This window comes from Gavia stellata, chromosome 2, assembly GCF_030936135.1.
Source record: "Gavia stellata isolate bGavSte3 chromosome 2, bGavSte3.hap2, whole genome shotgun sequence".
Taxonomy (NCBI): Eukaryota; Metazoa; Chordata; class Aves; order Gaviiformes; family Gaviidae; genus Gavia; species Gavia stellata.
The window spans coordinates 105,585,950-105,605,868 of NC_082595.1; the positions used below are offsets into that span (position 1 = coordinate 105,585,950).

General features: G+C 43.8%; 1 protein-coding gene across 1 annotated transcript in view; it reads left to right on the top strand.

The window, feature by feature from the left end:
• The window catches only part of EVA1A (eva-1 homolog A, regulator of programmed cell death), a 211,839-nt gene that overhangs the window by 72,512 nt on the left and 119,408 nt on the right, over positions 1 to 19,919 (top strand). Inside the window, exon 4 of the mRNA XM_059835633.1 lies at positions 16,986 to 17,138. Coding sequence (XP_059691616.1) covers positions 16,986 to 17,138 — 153 coding nt within the window. The remainder of the gene's footprint in view (positions 1 to 16,985; positions 17,139 to 19,919) is intronic.

A 19,919-nucleotide genomic window follows, 5' to 3' on the forward strand; every position in this document is an offset into this window, starting at 1 on the left:
CCTAGGACTTTTTGTTCCCTTCCACCTTTATTTTTGGTGTAACATAACCCCCTGGGTGTGGAGCCTTTCCCTTCTCCCCCTCGCTTGCTGCCTTGCCGGGATGCTGCTGCTCCGGCTCCTTCCTCCTTGCCGGCAGCCCCAGTTGCAGATTGTTTTTGCAGGTGCCAGCAAAAGCCTTTGCCAACGCTGAGCTCACGCTGTTGGCGGTGGGTGGGCTGCTCCCGCTCCCATCTGCAGCCATCCTCCTGTCCCGGTGGGCAGTGGGACTTGTCCCCTCTCCGCCTGCCCCTCCAGAGGGAAGCGGGAGCTCTTTACATGGGCAAAGACTTCAGACCTGGGTGCCTAAGGCAGGCACTGATGATGGTGGTGCAACGGGAAGCTCACCTGCCCACGCCATGCCGTAAGCCAGCCTTTAATTGCTCCCAGATCAGGCTGGGAAATGTTAACCTGGGTTTTGCGTGATCTCATTAGCTGTGTTTCAATTAAATGGTGCTGGCACCTGGATACTGGGAGTGCAATCATGCGTGCCGCGGAGCAGTGAGCCTGGTGCGGCTTTGGCCCAGGACAACCAACACCCTCTTGGCCAATTCCTGGCCGCACAGGGGTCGTTTGCACAGCCTGGGCACCATTCTCCATCAGTGCTTTGGAAGCACATTAGTTTGGAGATGGATAGGGTTTGATGGTGGCCAAACTGTCCCAGCTGATTTCAGCCAGAGAACAGGACCTGACTTTATTTGATTTAATAGTCTGGGCATGGCATTTCAGACCAGCCTAATCCCAAGCTTTTTAGATGACATAACTAACATGGTTCCAGCATCACATCAGCAAAATTTTTGGGGAAGAGATAAAAAAAAATTGCATGGGGAAGAAAAACATATCTGATTTCAGAAAAGGTTTGAAACAAAAGCAGAAACATTCAGACTCTGTCAGCAGCACAGAAGACTTTTTGCCCCAGCACGCAGAGACCTGTGCTAATGAAGTGAAGGGATCTGGCAAGATCTGTGACGAATTCAAATGAAAAGTAGGTAATGAAACACCTGCATTTGTTGTGGGGTTTTCGCAAGTGATTGTAACATCCCTTGTTGGGTGAGAAATGCATCCCTGAGAGAGGGGTGATTAGCCGGGTGTTCTGACAAGTCCTCCTGAACCTGCAGGTTTTGTATCAAAGCTTGCTTGAAAAATCTGACTACTGAGGCCTGTGCTGAACTTCGGAAGGTACTTTAGGATCCCATCTGTGCATAAATATTTATGGCTTGGCATTCTTTGCTAATTACAGATATGCTGGAAAAGAAGGAGTTTGTGTGTGTACTGGGTAGTTGATTTTCCTGAAAGAGAGCAGGGGAAGCTGCTTGAAAACCTTTCCCCGAGACATTTTTCAGGCAGCTCCAATTTTGCAGGGTGAAACAGGGTAAACTGACACAAGTTATTGTTTCTTAGTCACTGGGCAAACTTTTAATCAGAACCCACTGGATTAATAACAAGGTTTGAAATACGTGAGGATTAGCTTTGCACAGAGATACCAGGACACGGTCAACCTTTCCTCGATAATTAAAATCATTAATTTTGAGTCTCACAAAGAGAATCTAGTGCTTGTGTGAGTTCAGTAAGCCTTTCCACCTTTATGTAGGGAGAAGGTTAATGAGGGGACTGAAGAAAGATGGATCCATAGAATGCAAAATACAGGACCATGAGAAATTTTGGTTGGCTTTTTGGGTTATTGAGTATTTGAGCATAGTTTATGAGCTGTAAATGAATATATTCAAGAGCTGATCCCAAAAGCTGTGGTCCTGTGAAGTGTTGACCTGCTCCAGCAAGTCTGAGCACACATAATTGTAACTGAAGAGCACCAGAGAGTCCTTGTCAAGAGCTCATTGCCTGGCACATGGTTCGATCCATAACTTTATCAAAAGTCAAATGCAATTTTTTGGGTTCTGTTCTTGAATTTGTCCTTCTTAACAGTAGACATGACAGAAGTACTTCAGTAAGAAGCTATTTAAGGTCTGAATTATCTGCTAGAGACATCTATTTCTTTCTTTTGCTTATTGAGGGAGTCTGACGTGACCATGCTACTGAGGTAGGTGCCTTGGTTAAGTGCCTACCTAGGTAGAATGAACGTGAGCTTTCCTGTATACAGGTATGAGAGATGCTTTGGGAAGTGGCCTGCAGAGTTTGGACAGGACATCTTTAACATAAAATAAGGATGCTGAAGCCCAGAGTCATGCTGGAGCCTCTAAAGGCCCCTGAATAGAAGTTGTTATCTAAAAAGAAAGACTTCCTTGAAAGAAAGCAAAACTGAAGTTAGTGGCATTTACTTGTACCTTTACTGAAGAATAACTAGACAGTGCAGTCATTCCCCTCCAGCCACTGTCACTGCAGTTATGCCTCGCTGACATTACGTTGCATTTGAAATCTAGTGGTTTCGATGCTCGCTGGCTGTATGGGGTTCACTCACAAGGCAAGGTGCTATTTTGGTTTCTCATGGGCAGAATTTCAAGGAGATGGAGGACAGTAATTCATGCTGAAACTGAAAGCCTCAGATTTTCCAAGTGGTGGGGCTCTGGGGAGCAGGGCAATGGGGGGGTTCTCTACTGCACTAATTGCTTTGAGACTGCTTTTGTTGGAGGCAGGGAAGACTTGTGCAGAGGTGATGGGGTTCACCTCCTCTAGAAATGCAAAGAAATAGTTCAGAGAAGTGTGTACTTAACTAGAAGCAGTGAGAAATTCAATGGCTTTTGTAGTTTTTGGGAAGTCTTGTGCTAATCATTGTCCCCTCTGATCCAATGGATGGATCTGGGGGTCTAGGGAACACTCATCTTGCGTGTACAGGACTCAGATATGTGCATGGGACTGCTTTTAAATGTCAGGTGTTTGGCAGTCCTGAGTATTCTCTGTGCCTGTAAATAAATAAATACACCGTGTGTGTATACTATTAATTTTAAGGTATAGGATGTTTAAGGAGATCAGAAATAATCAATAAAATGCTCTATTCTGTCTCAGTTTGGGGCAAGTGAGACTTATTTATTGTTGCTATGTGATTTCAGGGCTGAGGTTCATCAAAGTGTGTAGAGGCTTAGCTTTTATTTTATTTTCCCATAGCATGTGAACCTTAGTTTCTAATAGGCAACAACCTCTGGGAAGATGTTCAAAAGCACAGTACAGGTCTCAGCAGAGCACAGCTATGACTTGTGCTTCTAAACTTGGAGGTGCCTCTGCAAATCATCCTGCTATCTGCAGCTTCAATGGAGAGCCCCCAGAGGGTCCCCCCAGGTCAAGGTTGGGACATGTTGCCGTAGCAGTGAAACCTGAGGTTGTTCTCTGCTGGTGTAGATGTAGTCTGGCATTTAGCACTGGTCAGGGATGGTTTCCAGGGGGAAGTCTGGATACAGCCACCCTGTTTTAGAGGCTAAAAAAGTTGATGAGAATGGCTGCGGGCTGTGCCATGCCAGTTGGCCTCAGCGCGAGAACTGGTACATTTAATTTCTCAGGGCCAATGTAGCCTGAGATCCACACCCAAAGCACACTGAAGCCTAGGATCAAGCCCTGAACACACAGAGGACTTCAATCTCCAGGGTACCTTTCATGATCATTAAAAAATTGCACACAAATCCGATTATTTCTCAGGTAACATGGTGATTTGATTTAGAATCATTAAGTATAATTACCGGGTAGGCTGCAGGAACATATAATTAAAGGGAATTGACATACTATTTAATTGGTCTAACATGAATTCCCTCTAATTGAAATCTGGATTCACCAATATTATTCAAACAATTCAGTATTTGTTCATCCCCCTCACTTCAGAGACAGAGAACCGTGTAAGATCATGTGTTATTGTAAGCTAGGAAATATTTGCTTTATGTGCCAGACTTTCTGGAGGGGCTGCGTGGTCTAATCCTGGCTGGGAACAGGACCTGTGGGACTCCCAAGTCATGCTGAAGAAATAAATTCACCCCTCTGCACCCCAGCAATACCACTGCAGCTGATTTTACCGGGGTTGGTCGCTGCTCTGGGCTGTTGTACAAGCAGGGATCGATCTGCCCCTGCACAGCATGTGTTTGCCCACGGTGGCTTGTTGGTTGGTTGGTTGTTTTTTTGGCTTTGCCATCTCAAAAGTGCCAATGCTCCCGAATAAAAAGGGGGACATAAGTGCTTGCCTTTCTCTGCAAAGGGATTACTTAGGATGAGATGACTTGTCTGAGTGGCCATTTGCTGGCAGTGCTGTAGAGGAAGGAGAGGGCTCCTACCCGGCTTATGTGGCTTCCCCCACGAGTCCCCCACGCAGTGCCTTTCTCTTGCCTCCTCCTCTGCCATTGCCACGCTGTCCTGGATGCACCATCCCCTTCTTGGCTCTGAGTACCCTAAGCTGCAGCCTCCTGTAATGCTATAGTGATATTTTCCCTCTTTCCTCTTGAGCAGTTGCTACTTTAGCTTATGACTTGAAGGATTCTGGGAGAGAAAATCTCCATCCAGTGGTTTTTTTAATTATTATGATTTTTATTTCATTTTAAGATGCTGTGTGGAGCAGCTGGATGTGATAATTGGAGGCTGGTGGGTGTGAAGCCTCCCTGTATTAATCATCCCAGCAATGTAACAAAGTGTAGATCCAAACTTTGCCGCTCTCCCTGCTATTCACAAACATAAGCCTTTGAAATTTCAGAAAGCCTGGATTGTGACCTGGCTCCAATTGCAGCTCAAATCCCTCTGTAACAATACAAAAACGTATTTGTGAAAGGCACATCAAGGCTCTGAGAAATGCATCTGGGAAGGAAACGTGTTTGTTGGCAAAGGGTGAAGTGCCAAAAGTTTGTGTGGGGGCAGGAGGAGGAAAGTGGTTGGGGGAGGTCACTTTATTCTAGTTCAGAGCCTGTAGCTTTGATTTATGAGAAAAATTCTGTGCTGAGAATCGACCTGGACATGTGTTTTGAAGAGAGCAGGCAGTCATTCTCTCCACCATAGATTTAATTCTAACCTAAGAGGCCCAGTTAATTCTTGTGAAATGTCAATGACTTTTTTTCCAGCTTGGGAATGCCCATCCTGATGTCCTTGCCAAAATCTTACTCAGATAACTTTATTTTTCTTAACAGCCCTAGGCAATTTTAATTAGAAAGCAACTGAATTTTAAAATCAGTTAGGAATTAATTCCAATTAGATCATCTTCTGACATAAATGCAATCTTCAAGTTTGCACTCTCTATCATTTAGTGATGGAGCTGCCATGCTGTGTCCCAGGAGTGTCTGCCTTTTGGTGAGGATGTGTGATTTCTTTCTTCAGTGGTACTTCCAAACCGGTACAAACACCAGAATACCGTTATTTGTGGCAGAGCTTTTCCAGCAATGAAGGAACTGCGAAAAGTCATCCTCTGTATTGGTGGTTCCCTGTTGCTGGCGAATGTGAAGCTGCTTCATGTCTCTTGGGGGATTGGTTGGGTCTGCTCATCAGATTTCAATTGCGTTAGCTGAAATGTACGGAAAGGACATTTTGGAAGGACCACCTAGGCTTTCAGTGAATGCATCTTGTTCATCTTTTAATTTCCCTACAATCCATTCCTTCAATATTGGATCTAGTGTGAGCTTTGCCATTGACTTTGCTGGGCTGAGGATTACACCTTTTCTGTTAAACTTAGCGAACGTGGCGTGAAAAGCCTGCTCTCATCACACAGCCTCAAGGCTTTCACTCCCTAGGCAGAATTTGCAAAATGCTGTAAGCAAGAGCGGAGGACTATGGAAAGAGCAGAGTTTTTGTAGAAATTTCAGACGAGAGCAAAGAGGGACCTAAATAATGTACTCCTGGTCCCTTTAACGCTGGTGATTGATTTTAGTGCTGGGATGGATTGGTAATTCAGTAGTTATCAACCCTTTCAGAAAAGCATTAATCTCCTTTGTAAGACAGGTTTATTGGTGGCAGGAGAAGTTCACTGCATTGTTCGCTGCATTGCTTTTTGCTGGGCCAGGCTTTCCAAAGCCGTGCGATGGAGTGAGGGCCGTTAAATGGGCACATCCTTCTGGCCCAGCCACCGAGGCAGCAGAATAAGCCTTTTACCTCCTTCATTCATCAGCTTGCTCTTGCTTATCTGTATTATTTCAAAACTGTTAAGGTGGTGCAGGGAGTAGAAATTTATAAGGGCAATAAAACCTCAGGCAGCAAACGCCGTGGTGATGAAAAGGTGTAAATAAAGGAACACTATAAATAACAGAGGACAGATCCATCAGCCTGCGACTGGGGTCAGAGAAACTTTAATGCTAACGATTAATACTGTTTTAAGCCGTTGATGCACAGAGATTTTCAGGCACTGTCAAATAGCCCTATCTCTGTAGCACACTAATCACTTGGCTGTCAGGAGTGGGATTAAGAGGAACGTGTGATTTCATTGTCAGCAAATGCAGAGATTATTGTCAGTCCCTGCCCCCATGGAGAAGGAAACTGCTGCTGACCCGGGAGAGTTAAAAAAAAATAAATAAAAAATCCCAGTTTTCTTTCAAACCTTGTCAGTCAGCCCTGATTGACATAAAAAGAACTGGGAGCCAGCGAGGACCAGGGTGCTTCCTACTGATGTGGGTGGAAAGATTCCCTTTGCTGCATCAGATGTGAACCACTACAAAAGACAAATTCTCAAATCTGCCTGAATTGTATAAATCATAGAGCTGTGATTTTCATCTATCCCCTTTGTCCATTGGCATTTAAGTTTTCTGTGGGGTCCTAGGAAAAAAACAAGGGTAAAAATCCCTTTTAAGCGACAGATTTTCGGTGAAGGATGAGAAAGGGATACACTGCAGTCTTTCTGTGCTGGGCCAGGTGAGTCGATAGCATCACCAGAAGGAAGCAGGAGCCTTTGCCCTTAGGTACAACAGGTTTCAGGAGATCCAGCCCATCCTTAGGCATTGTGGGCACCTGTGATACCGTTCTGGGCTGATGATGGAGGCTGCCTGGTGGATGGTGTTTCAGGTGTCATGAATGGCTTTGGCTGCTGCCAGAGAATAAGTGATCTGGGAGCCTTCTCCCCAGAAGAGCAAGGGGGTGTCCTTGGGGCAGTTAACCAGCATAAACACAAGGAAACCAGGTTTTTCAAAATGAAACCCATAAATCTAAATCTCAACAGGATCCAGCTGCGATAGAGGTTTGCGATAGAGGTTTGCAATAGAGGTTTGCAAGCTCCGAACGATAGATTTCAAGATTTTCTGGCACACTGGTGAGGAACTGTGAGAATGTCCCAGCATGTCCCAGAAACAATATGCTTATAAACCAAATTGAGATGCTGCAAAGGTTTACTTTTGTGAAAGTTTGGATCTGATATATTAAATCCGCAGTTTAAACAGTGCGCATAGGCCTCACAGAGTGGTAAGCAGAAGAGAGAGGTACATTTATACAGTACTTCTGCAGGGCGTCCTGCATATGGACCTATTCAAGACAGAAAATATAGATCTATTGCTCTCCTCAAATAAATGTCTCTTGGAAGAAATGCAGAGAAGAAATCTTCTCTGGGGTAGAGGCATGGTAATGAACTCTTTCCAATACTATGGACTTCTTCAATATTTTTTCAATATCAGTCTTACATTTGGCTTTCAAATTAATAATACATTTTTAAAACATGTATCTCCTGATATTTTCAGCTTTTCATCATACTAATGGTGCATCAAGCTCTTCTCAGTTACACTTTTATTTTTCTGACTACTTAGAAGGCACTGGAGGTTGTCACATAGTCGTGCCTCTGGGAACTGGGACTTCTAAAGCATCTGTGACAAACTTGGGAGATTTGGTAACTGTATTTCTCCCAGCTACATTTTTAATTCTCAGGCACAGCCATTGAGGGAATACTGTGTATTTTATTATTTAGGACAGTAGTCAACTAGCATTTAATCTAGTAGACCTCATTTTCCCATATTTTTTGCTCTAGGCAACCCCATGGATTATATGTACAAATATCAATCAAGTATCCTTTTAATGTTTCTGGGTCAGAATTATTATCTATCATCTCCATTATTTTAACATTTAGAGAAGACCATTTTAATGATATAAGACTAAATTCTCCCTTTCAGCTATTTTAATAATAACTTTAAGCAGCATTACTCCAGATTTACACCATCAATGGAAGAATAAAAGTGCCGTGAGCAGTGGTACTAATGAAGTCTTTTTCCTTTCATATTCAAGTAATTTTTTTCCTTGGTGCATCTGTCCCATCTTTTCATTGCAGTAACAAAGGTTTTCACTACGCGTCCTATGTTACCTCCTATGGTGTAGCTAGTCCAGATTTATATCCGTACTAATTGGCCAGGTATTCTATCCGTGCTGGTTGGCTGGTGGGACAGTGCAACAATTACAACCAGCTTTGGTACTGGTTTGGCTCTCTTCTGTAATTGGCTACCAGTTCTTATAAAATGTATAGGGACTTAACTACATTTGTCATCTCAACGTTTCTGACAGATTTCAATGAAATTTAGCCAGCAGGTTCTCAGGTCGTTGGAAGGAGGACTAATAAAGGGTGAGGCAGAGGCTCAGGCAGCAGAACGCCAGTAAGTCACACTTGCTTCAGAAAATCAACACAAATTCATTAATAGAAGAAGTAGGATGAGAATTAAATTTGTCCCTGTCCCGCAAGTGTTTTGTTTAACTCTCATCTCGTGGTCCAGTATATATATTTTGATACTGATCCCTTTTTCTTCCATATACCATATACCATATACCATATAGATAACCATATACCTCTGTTTGTCCAACAGGAAAGTGCAACTAGGTGCATCTGAACTCTACTTTGGAAATGAAATGTAGCAGTTAATTTGCAGCACTGCCAGCCTTTTCACAGCAGAATGTAAAAAGACAACTACTTCAGGCTAATGAAAGTGACAGTAGGGAAAGGCGCCTTTTAAACATTGCAAATTGGATGGGTGCATCAGGAGCTTAATTTTAAAGGAATCTGACAAGGTCGTTTGCAAAGAACAATCTTCTTACGTGTTGAAATGGTTTCAGACCTCCAAAACTTGCCGCTCTTGAGTTTTCAGGGTACTTCTGAAGTTGGCAAACTGCCTATCTGATATAACTCTGGACTGTCATCCGAAATGTATCTTTCAGAGTTTCAGATTAGCTTCTGCAGAAGTAAGCGGTGCACTCCATGCCATCGAGAGTAGCAATCTTCAACTTTTAAAAGTTAAATCACAGCATCTTCACAAACAGTTTTTCAAGGGAAAATTGAACTGAAATAATGTTAAAAGATATTTCTGTGCAAATGTATGAATTTGTGACATTCTCACTTTTTTATGCTCCAAGTGAAAGGGGATACTCCTTTTTAGATCCTGGCTGTTGAAATGAGTGAATGATGAGGTAGCCCATAGTTTAAGTGCTTGTGGGGGAGTCAGAGGAAAGACTGTACTTGAGGACTCTGGAGACCTTTGCTGTCCTGGAAAGGTTTCCTCCACCCAATCCTGCCTAAGGGAATGCTGACTTGATTAATATGGATTTATTCAAATCCTGAGATGAACTGAAAGTTCTCATTAGTAGCATGTTCAGGCAGATGAGGTGGAAGCTCTGGAACTCAGGATATGAGGTGCATGTCATAAGTGAAAGGAAATTGGAAGAAAACTAAAAGCAAGGAGCCGTAGCAATATGCACTACTCTGAAGAGTAGGCATTTGCCACAGTGAGGAATTTCTGATCTATGTCGACTTATTTGCATTCGGGGACTTAGAGGCCAGAATCTTCTATCTTCCAAAGCATAAAAGGGGATGAAAAACTTGGATAACAACTGCTTGCTTGAAATTAAAAGTAAGTAAATATAGGAGCACAGGAATAGGAGGAAAAGGTTTGAAGGGGAGCAGAGACTGGAAAATATCCTTTTAGTCCAATTACGTTCTTCACATGAGAGTGTAAGAGTCAGTGAAAGCTGTCCAAGACACCTTTACTCTGTTTGCTTTGAGATGTGCTTATCTATTTTAATTTTGGGAGGATGGACTTAGACCTACATGCACTCAAAAAACCTCTCTATTTCTTACAGAAGGTCCTGGGAATTAGCTGATTACGGGGGAAATAAAAATATATAAAAATGAGGGTCACAGGTTACAAGGACACTTCTCCAAGCTGAGGTGTTCATGCGCAGTCCTGTTGCACAGACACTCTTGTTCAAGGATGCTGCTTAGAGGTGTCTGTCCCAGTGTTTAATAGGTTTCCTGTCTTGGAGGCTCATCTTCCTAATTCCTTCAAAAAAGATATTAACAGGTACTCCCTATACTCATCTCTCACGTGATTAACAGGATCATTGGAAGAGGTTGCCCAAGCAGATTGTGGAGTCTCAGTCCTTGGAGATGTTAAAAACTTGAATTGCCACAGCCCTGAGCAACCTGCTGCTGTAGCTGACTCTGGTCTGAGCACGGGGGTTGGCCCAGACAGTGTCCAGAGGTGCCTTCTCTCCTCTGTGACTCTGTGAATTATGGTCTGGAGTGTCTACATCCGTAGTAAAGAGTTTATACATCCATGGTTAACCCTTGTTATGGCTTTTCTCTTTAGGCTGACACAAAAAATTGCTATGTGGTGACTGACTTCTGCAATGTAAGTATTCTTCTGCCTAAGTGTGTGCTGAAACCAGCAAAATCTCATCACACGTGAGAATGACGGGACATGGTTTAGTGGGCATGGTGGTGTTGGGTGAATGGTTGGACTTGATGATCTTATAGGTCTTTTCCAACCTTAACAGTTCTGCGATTCTGTGATTCTGTAAACAAGATCATCTTTATTAGTTGGTGATGAATTCCAGTCTCCATAAAAGTTTGCTGAGTTTTAACTTGTCACTAAAAGGTTGCATATTCCACCTGAGCCATCTGGCCCACTGTGCGTCTCAGCTGTTCAACATTGCAACCAATCAGTATCTGATAGGTGCAGTAAGAGATGTAGGTAGAAAGGCTGGCACAGAGGCTTGGAGATGTACCTGCCATTGACACAGTTCTTCTGGATAGAGTGGCTGGGTGAGAAAGTGAATTGTCCCTATGCCCTTTTTCATAGACTAACACTAACCACCACCCAATAGTTAAACACATTCATTTATCTGTTAAAGGAAGACAGGTGTTGGTGGAATGGCTGGATATAATGAAGAGTTATGAATTTGAAGGCAAGAAATGTTCTTTGTTTGCGGTGGCATGCAGTAGAATAGCTAACAAAGCTGGGATGAAGGCGAGCAAGGCAAAAATTGGGCTGAAGAGAAATTATCAGCTAACGTGGAGTGCAGTTTGGTTCTGAAGTGGCATCTTAGGTTCAGTCTCATTAATTTAACAGTTCTAAACTAGATAAGATAGTCTTCTATGGGAAACAATCCTGACCTGAGAAGGAAGTGGGCAAGACCAACTCTGTTTCCTACAAAATGCCTTTCTTTGCTCAGATCCCCAATTTAAATCCTTTAGGACAGGTTTCTATTTCCATGTATTTCCAGCTCTTTGATCTGGGAAACAGGGTCAACACTGCATTGATTATGTGAAGCATGCATGTTTTAATTAGCAAAAATTAATACATTTTTTCACAAGTTCTGTTGAAAAATATAATTTTAGGCAAGGTAGACCTCTGGCATTAATGCATTCCATCACTTTGTTAGACACAAAATCTTTTTAGGAGCTTTTATCTCTAAGGTCTTGCAGAGATTGAGCCAACTGACATTTAGTTTTGAGCTTCCCAGTCATGATCATTCAGAAAATTGTTGAGGACCGTAGGTGAAAATGTCCTTAAGACACTGAGTAAATGTATTTACTACAGGTCAATACTTTAGTATTCTTGTACACATCCTGTAATTACAAAGGGTCTTCTTGTTCACTTTACTGTTTGAGAGAGCCAATTTTTCCATTAGAAACATTTATAATTGTTTTTCCTCAATTGTTCTAGCTATGTTATAATCATGTCATATAATGACCTTTAAAAATGTGTCTAGAAAAGCCTGCAGCTGTTCCCTCCTTGGTTTCTCTCTACTGAGTTATATTTAAGCCAGTGTCTCTGAAAACAGGCGGTAATAAAAGGGATATTATCCTTAGCAAATATCTTAATCACGGTAAATCTCTGTTGCCCTACAAATGACTGCACGGGGGATTAGAGTTGAGTAAGCCATTTGCTGAATATCACTGCCACCTTTCCTAGGCCATTTAAGCATGTTTAATTTTTCAGGGTGAAACATGAAACCCACTAATACAAATGTTTGCATTTGGACTGAATTATATCCAGACTGTAACAGTTATAGCAGACTTAGGACCAGATTGTGACTGATCTGTAGGAGGCCAGTTCTTCTTGGGAGAGTGAGAGAGAGAAATGCCGATTCATTCCCAGTCCCAGCTCTTTTATGTCACTTACGCTGCCTCGGTTCTTTTCAATATTTATATAAGGCTATTATGAGTTGAAGTACCAGTAAATATATGTATGATGCTCAGCTTTGTATTTTCTTTATATCAGCCACAGTCCTTATCATCATCCAATGTCTGGGAGCCATCAGTGCCTGGACGAAAGGCACTGAGATGGAGGTGGCAATGCCAGGAAGCGCAAAATACTTTCAGGAACTTGTGTCCTCTGTAACATCGCTTTCTATCTGTTTGTTTATCCAGATTTCTATCAGGTTGCCCAGAAACACTGAGAGCATCTGTTCTCCAGTGATCACAGAATCACAGAATCACTAAGGTTGGAAAAGACCTGTAAGATCATCAAGTCCAATCATTACAAAAAAACCCCCAAAAAACCAAAAAAACCACAACACAAAAAAAAAAACCAACCACAAAACCCACCCACACCACACAGCACCATGCCCATCAAGCCACATCCCACAATGCCACGTCCACACGCTCCTTGAATACCTCCAGGGAGGGTGACTCCACCACCTCCCTGGGCAGTCTATTCCACTGTGTTACCACTCTCCCAGTAAAGAAATTTTTCCTAATATCCAGTCTGTATCTCCCCTGGCGCAACTTGAGGCCATTTCCTCTTGTCCTATCACTAGTCACTTGGGAGAAGAGACCAACACCCACCTCTCTGCAACCCCCTTTCAGGGAGTTGTAGAGAGCGATGAGGTCTCCCCTCAGCCTCCTCTTCTCCAGACTGAACAACCCCAGTTCCCTCAGCCGCTCCTCATCAGACTCGTGCTCCAGACCCCTCACCAGCTTCGTCGCCCTTCTCTGGACACGCTCCAGCACCTCAATGTCCTTCTTGTAGTGAGGGGCCCAAATCTGAACACAGTATTTGAGGTGCAGCCTCACCAGAGCCAAGTAGAGAGGCATGATCACAGTACAGAGGCATGATCAAGGGAACCTTTTGGGAGCCTGAAATACTACCAAGTACTTCATCCTTTCTTTTTCCTTCTTTCTTTCTTCCTTTAAGAAAGCAGTGTCTTTTGCGGCAGCCCTAACCAGTTTGGACTCAGCCAGAGCCTTGGGAACAGGCAGCTCCAATAGGTGTTTCTTAGGGCAGAATTTAGTGACTGTGAGGACGTAGCATCTGTTTCAGGTGGCTCAGCCCTCTTACTCCACACTGCAGTGTGCCAGGAGCACATCACCCATAAACTGCACTGGATTCGAAGGAGTGTGCACTCAGATTCACCTCCCTGGTCCAATATCTTGAGCCATCCATCAGGCAGCTTCCCCCATAAGCCCTAAGCACGACTTCCCAGAGCGGCTACAAGGGTAAGAACTAGAAATGTGAGAGGCAGAGTATTGTTGTCGACTGTCTCATGCCTGCTGGGCTGACTTTCAGCAGAGATGCGAATGCCTGTGCATCCCAATGTCTTCTGGGCTAAATGCAGTACTCACTGTGTTTAACTCCCAGTCAGGTTTCCAAATGACAAGCCCTGACTTTGAATGCTCAACAGAATTTAATAAATATTCTAAGGACCTTAAATGGGTCCACAGGACATGTGGTTAAGCAATCAGTTATAGTTGTTAATTGGGAGATGTAGCTAATAATAACCAAATCAGAAGAGGAAATTGAGTTAGTGCCTTGTAAGAAATAAGACCTTCACAGAGGACCCTGGCACTCGCTCATTAGAGATTTCAAAATTGGTCTTTTTCTAAAGTTAATCAACTATTTCATATTTCAACCACCTCAGCCAGTCACAAGTATTTTCTCTTTCCAGATATTGTTTTATTAGCTATGTATAGCTTGTCCTATTGCAGAGTTATATGCCTTTGTGCTTTTAGCTTGAATCCATGTTTTTTTTCCAAAGGAAAAAAAAGTCTATTAAGTCTATAAAGTTCTATTATACTCTGTTAGGTTTTACACTGTATAGCCAGGCTAAAGCTTTGATCCCATTTCCCTCCCAGAAGAAACAAAAATCCTATGGGAGACAATTATAGGTGAAGATAACAACCCTTAGTATGTTCAGTGTATTATTCAGATGCCTTCATGGTGATTGTGGATGAAATACCTACATGGGTAAAAAGATGATTGATTCTTCACAATTGTATGAGGTTCCTCTCTCCCTACATACTCTAATGTTGAAAAGAGCTTCTATTCCTGATTCCTGTCACTGTTTTACACACTCATCTGGTCGTGGGTTTATCCCTATAGGTATTGCTGAAGGATGTGCGTTCTTCAAACAGATTCTCCCACGAATGAGTTAGGTCTTAATTCTGTCTTCATCTACAGGGATGGATGAGAAAATGTTTTCCCATTCAATAAATATTTTAGAGGTTTGAAAGTTTCCCTGCAGTGGGATAAAAAAATAGGATCTTCCAGAGATTTTTGTAAAAGGCTGCAGAGGGAGAAGGAAGATGACATACCGGAATAGTGTCTAAGGTTAAGATTCTCACCCAGACTGTGAGGGTTTGGACAGAGTTTTCACACGCTGGTGGATGCTCTGATCACCAGGTAATAGGCTATTTTGAGGGGGCTATTTTTTGGCTTTGAGTAGCAATTGCCATGTTGAGCATGAGAAGTTGTTTGTTCTCAGACATTTCTTTTAAATCAGAATGTGCCTGTTTTGGTATAATACATGTTTTATCTGTGCAGTTTCTTCTGAAAAAACTAATCTAATGTAGAAATTAGCCCTGCTTTGATCAGGGGTTAAAGCAGATGACCTCCTGAGAAATCTTCCAACCTCAATTCTTCTATGATTCAACTTCGGTGGAAAATTCCTCTCCAGCTTCAATCAGGAAGAAATTCTTGAGACTATAGTTAGAGTACAGTGAGAAATATCACATTCTGTGCTTAGCTGCCATGGTGTAAAGACTTAAGTATTAAACTGTAAAGTAATTATTAGCTAGTGTTCACAGTTACTGAGTAGTTTGATACATATGGACTTTGCAGAATCACAGAATCACAGAATCACAGAATCACTACGGTTGGAAAAGACCTGTAAGATCATCAAGTCCAACCTGACAAAAAACAAAACAAAACAAAACAAAACAAAAAAAAACCAAAAACCACCACACAACAACAACAAGCCACAACACACCAAAAACCAACCCACCCAACACCATGCCCATCAAGCTACATCCCACAATGCCACATCCACACGCTCCTTGAATACCTCCAGGGAGGGTGACTCTACCACCTCCCTGGGCAGCCTATTCCAATGTTTCACTACTCTCTCAGTAAAGAACTTTTTCCTAGTATCTAGCCTGAACCTCCCCTGGTGCAACTTGAGGCCATTTCCTCTTGTCCTGTCACTCGTCACTTGGGAGAAGAGACCAACACCCACCTCTCTGCAACCCCCTTTCAGGTAGTTGTAGAGAGCAATAAGGTCTCCCCTCAGAAGTCCTCATATATATATGTATATATGTGATATTAGGCATAAAGAACCAGCGACGTGGAGAACCAAAAGTCACGTCTATGCTAGTAAATGATACAGGGCCAGGGGCAGCCTCAGGCACTGGCTGATGATTATCCACTGTTTGGTTGTTAGTGTGCTCTGTGGCACAATTTTGACCTGGTACAACTAGGAGCTTTTCAGATGATGACTGATCATGCTTGGGAGGTTACCACGGGTCAGGGACTCTTCCCAATTTGGATGCTGTTGTAGTTAAATTTCTAACAGTAAATGACATAATCAAGTGGAAGGTCACTCTACAGAGGCTGGGGAGGTTGAGGTTATATTCCTGGCTGTGCCCTGGGTTGGCTGGGGTGACCTTAGACCTGCCACTTCAGTTGTTTTAGTCTCTTTCTTTCACACTTGTAGTTGTCTAGCTGTAAAGACTCATCTCTTCAAAATAGTATTTGTCTTCTGTGGTGTGTTGGCAGACATACATGGGGAGGGCCTGTTCTAGGTTGGGACCTCTAGGGGTTCCCATAATACAAATAATAATAGTAAAGAGAAGGGAATGACATGTGATTTCTTGTGAAATAATTGCCCAGTCTTCTTGACAGCTGTAAACTGAGTGACTGTTCTGTGTGCACCCGCCTTACAAAAGCAAGAGTGTATTTTGCATTCTTGAATTGACCATTTCCAGAAGGATTTGGGGAGCAGCTTTGCACATCTGTATTTGCAACAGGCAAGAGCAGCTTCCATCATTAACAAATGTAGTATAGCTCCTATTGAATCTGCCAAGGGAGAGCTGCTGTGAAAAAAAGCTATTGAGCATAATTATGTTTGCATTTGAGCTGCTGTGATGTAGAATAAATGCTTCGTATATAAAGGGCTGATCTGTGAATGAGAAAGGTGCCTAAAAATGGGCTTTTACCTTCCCCTGTCACAGGCTTCTAGTATCACCGTGTGGAAATCACTCAATTGCCATGCCTCACTTATTTGTCTGCAAAATGAAATTATTGGCTATTTACTGGAACTGACACATGCTAGGTTAAAATATGTTCATTAAATGTGCTGATAAGGCCAGAGAGAGAGTGCATGATGCAAATGACCAGTGCTACTCTAGCAAATGCAGTTGTAAGGCTGGGATTATGCTGGCAGCTGATGTGCACCTCTGGGTGTATGCCCAGAATCGCTGCTGCCTCTGACAAGCTCACACCATGGGGAGGCAAGAGGGCTCCCTTCATGCTGAATGCCCACCTCTGGATCAGCTAAGTAATTAAGTGTTTGTTTCCTTCCAGATGAATACAAGAGTAAAGTAGCCTGTGAAGATGACAAGCTGAGGCTAAGCTGTAAGAAGAGCATGGTGATAGCCATTTACTCTGCTATCTTTGGAAGGACACAAGGAGGCAGCCTGGAATGCCCATACCAAACCCTAGGGATGCCCATGATTGGTAAGCAGGGGAACGGCTTGACAGCACACTGATCTGGGCAGGGTGATTTCATTTACTGTCATCATGGTAGAGCTGGCACAGAGCCTGATTAGGAAAAGAAGGACTGGAACATGCAACCTGCCACGGTGGTGCTCCTGATGTGTGGTACTGTGTTAACCAGTGGTGAGCTTCATCATGAGCACCAAACTGAGGTTCAGCGAGATGCCCTAGCCAAGTTACCAAGCTGCAGACTTTTACCAGATTCATCAGATTATATGCTTGAAGGTACCCCTTGAATTTCTTGTTCAATTTTCTGGTGGTTCATACCCTGTACCTCTATCTATAATATGGAGAGGCATATTATTGGTGGATGTCATGGACCATCTGTGGCCAAGTCAAGCCTTGACATTGCATTTAAACTTTTACTGAAGTTAAAGCAAGGGCTGAAAATTCAAAAAGTAAGTTGTTAAGTTGCATCATGTTACAGTTGACTTAGAGTACCTTTAAGTAGCTTCTTTACTCTCAGGCTATCATAGTCTCTTACATTCATGTGTTAAAGATCAATACATTTAAAAATATTCACTAGGACTGTCTGTTCTTGAGCCAATGTGAAATGACTTTGAATATTTTAGGCTGTGGCAGAGAGCGCAACTGTCTGCAGTGCAAAATCCTGTGGTCAGCATTCCTCATCATCCTTCTCTGCAGAGGTGAGAGGGAATTAACTGGTTTCCCAAAAGAATTGCCTCCAGAGGGGAACGGCTTCAGAAGGGGCTGTACAGGGAAGCTTGAGCTGCTGCTGTTGCCTGTGCTGGTATCTCTTCAGCTGTATCTGGGGATCTGTGGCTTCACAGCTGCTGATCCAGTGCCCTTAAGGAGTTAAATGCTATTCAAATGGAAGCATGTGAAGTGACTGCTTGGAAATACGATAAGCAGATGGTGGGTGTCAGTAGGAAACCACAAGTAGAATCAGGCCAGTCAGGTTATTTTTTCAGCATGGTGGGTGTCTTAGTTGTGTAGCACTTGCAGCACAGCTGAGTAGTTCAGGATCTCCTACCCAGTCCCCTGGTTCAGATGCATGGCAGGAGAGTCACCATCCTTATCAAGTTACCTCCTGTCTCCTGAGGTGACCTATGTCCCTGGATGTGCTCCTGTTGTCCCACAGTTGCCAGGGTGGAGAAGCTGCAACAGATAGTGTAACAGGTTACCCTGGACCTCTTTCATGTGGTGTTTGGGATGAGCTAAGAGTGTGCAGACTGGTTGCTGCGGTGGTTTGGCTGCTGGGTGATAACTTGCCGAGTCAGCGAAACTCGATGGGTTTCTAGCGCATCCCTGAGCACACCGCTCCTTTGTGCTTGCCGAGAGTGCAGAAACAGGCACGTACTGGTGACAAGGTACTAGCACCAGGACCTGCTCTTGAATGTCAGCGTGAAACAAAACTCTATGTGAAGCCACAAAGCGTGAAGTTTTACTCTTCTTTGCCCAGATGCAACATCCCAAAACTTGTACTGGCTGAGAGCAGTGTATGTGGCACTAGAAAACAGGATGGGAGGCAGTGGAGCTGGGAGAGCAAAGCTGTAGCTAAGAGAACAAGCAGTGAGGTGTGACAGCAGGGCTGCACGTGCCGTACCTTCTATAGCACTTTTATGTCCTGTTGTTTTCACATTGGCCTTGTGATCTCTACAAGTTTGGATGTTTGCCCAAGGAAATAAGGTATTGGATCCTAGAGTGTAGCACGCAGCCTGCTGCTGGGACGGGGCAGGGCCTTCCTCCAGTGTCAGCTCTTAAAAGAAACTAGTTACAAGAGCAGGCTCAGTACAAGACGATGTAATGCCAAGCTAGTGGCGGGAATGCCGAGGAAGCTTTACACCGAAATCCAGTGCAAGGTTTTAAGCTGCGAACTGATGCTAAAAATGACTGAGTTGTTGGACAGGAGCAAATATCTGCATGTTTGGAGTTGCTGGGGTCTCACGTATCTCTTAAGTCAGCTTGGTGCTGCTGGGGTGCTGAGGGGGTAGGTATCTCCTGCCTGCGTAACAGCAAAGGGAGGGTGGGAAGTGTCTCTGGGACGGTGGCTGGCTGCATGCCCTGCGGGGCTGGGGATGAGAGGTGAGGCACTCACCCTACAGCAACGCCTTCCCCAGGTTTTCCCAGGTATTTGGGCACTGTGTGTGCAGGGTGAAAGACAGGCAGTATAGCTGTTGATGCTGATGTTTGCCTGCATGCTGAAATCCTGAGAGGAGGGGGGGTGTGTGTGTGAGCTTAACTAAAAAAAAAAAGTGAGTGAGCAGGTGGTCTTTCAAGTCCCCATGCTCCATCCTTCAAATCCCAGCTATATTTGAGAGTGTTTGTCCAGGTCTGCTAGTGTGTTCAGCAACAGCTTGCTGATCCCCTCCGCATGATGCTGCCAATGCTCCAGGCAGTCTCCGTGTATCGTGACCTTCCCTTCATCTATGTGTGCCAGCTGACCCAACAGGACAGAGCTCTAGTGATGCAGGAAAGGGAAGGTGAGTTGTGGTTATCACTCCGCTCTTGGCCCCACAGGAGAAACTGGTGTAGGATCCATCTGCAACCCAAATCAGCGAAAAGCATATTCACACTGTGCTTCCCCATGGCATGCTGCTGGGACGGGGGGTGTGTGGGGGGATAATAATCCTGCATACATTTACGGCACTGAAGTGAGGGGGTTGTGCTCCCAGCTGCCACTAGCAATCGTGGGAGTGGCGCGCAGAGTCCCCCAACCTGCTCCAGAAACTGTACTCCTGCCAGGGGCCTGCCTAGCCCAGCAGGCAATTCTGTTCCTTC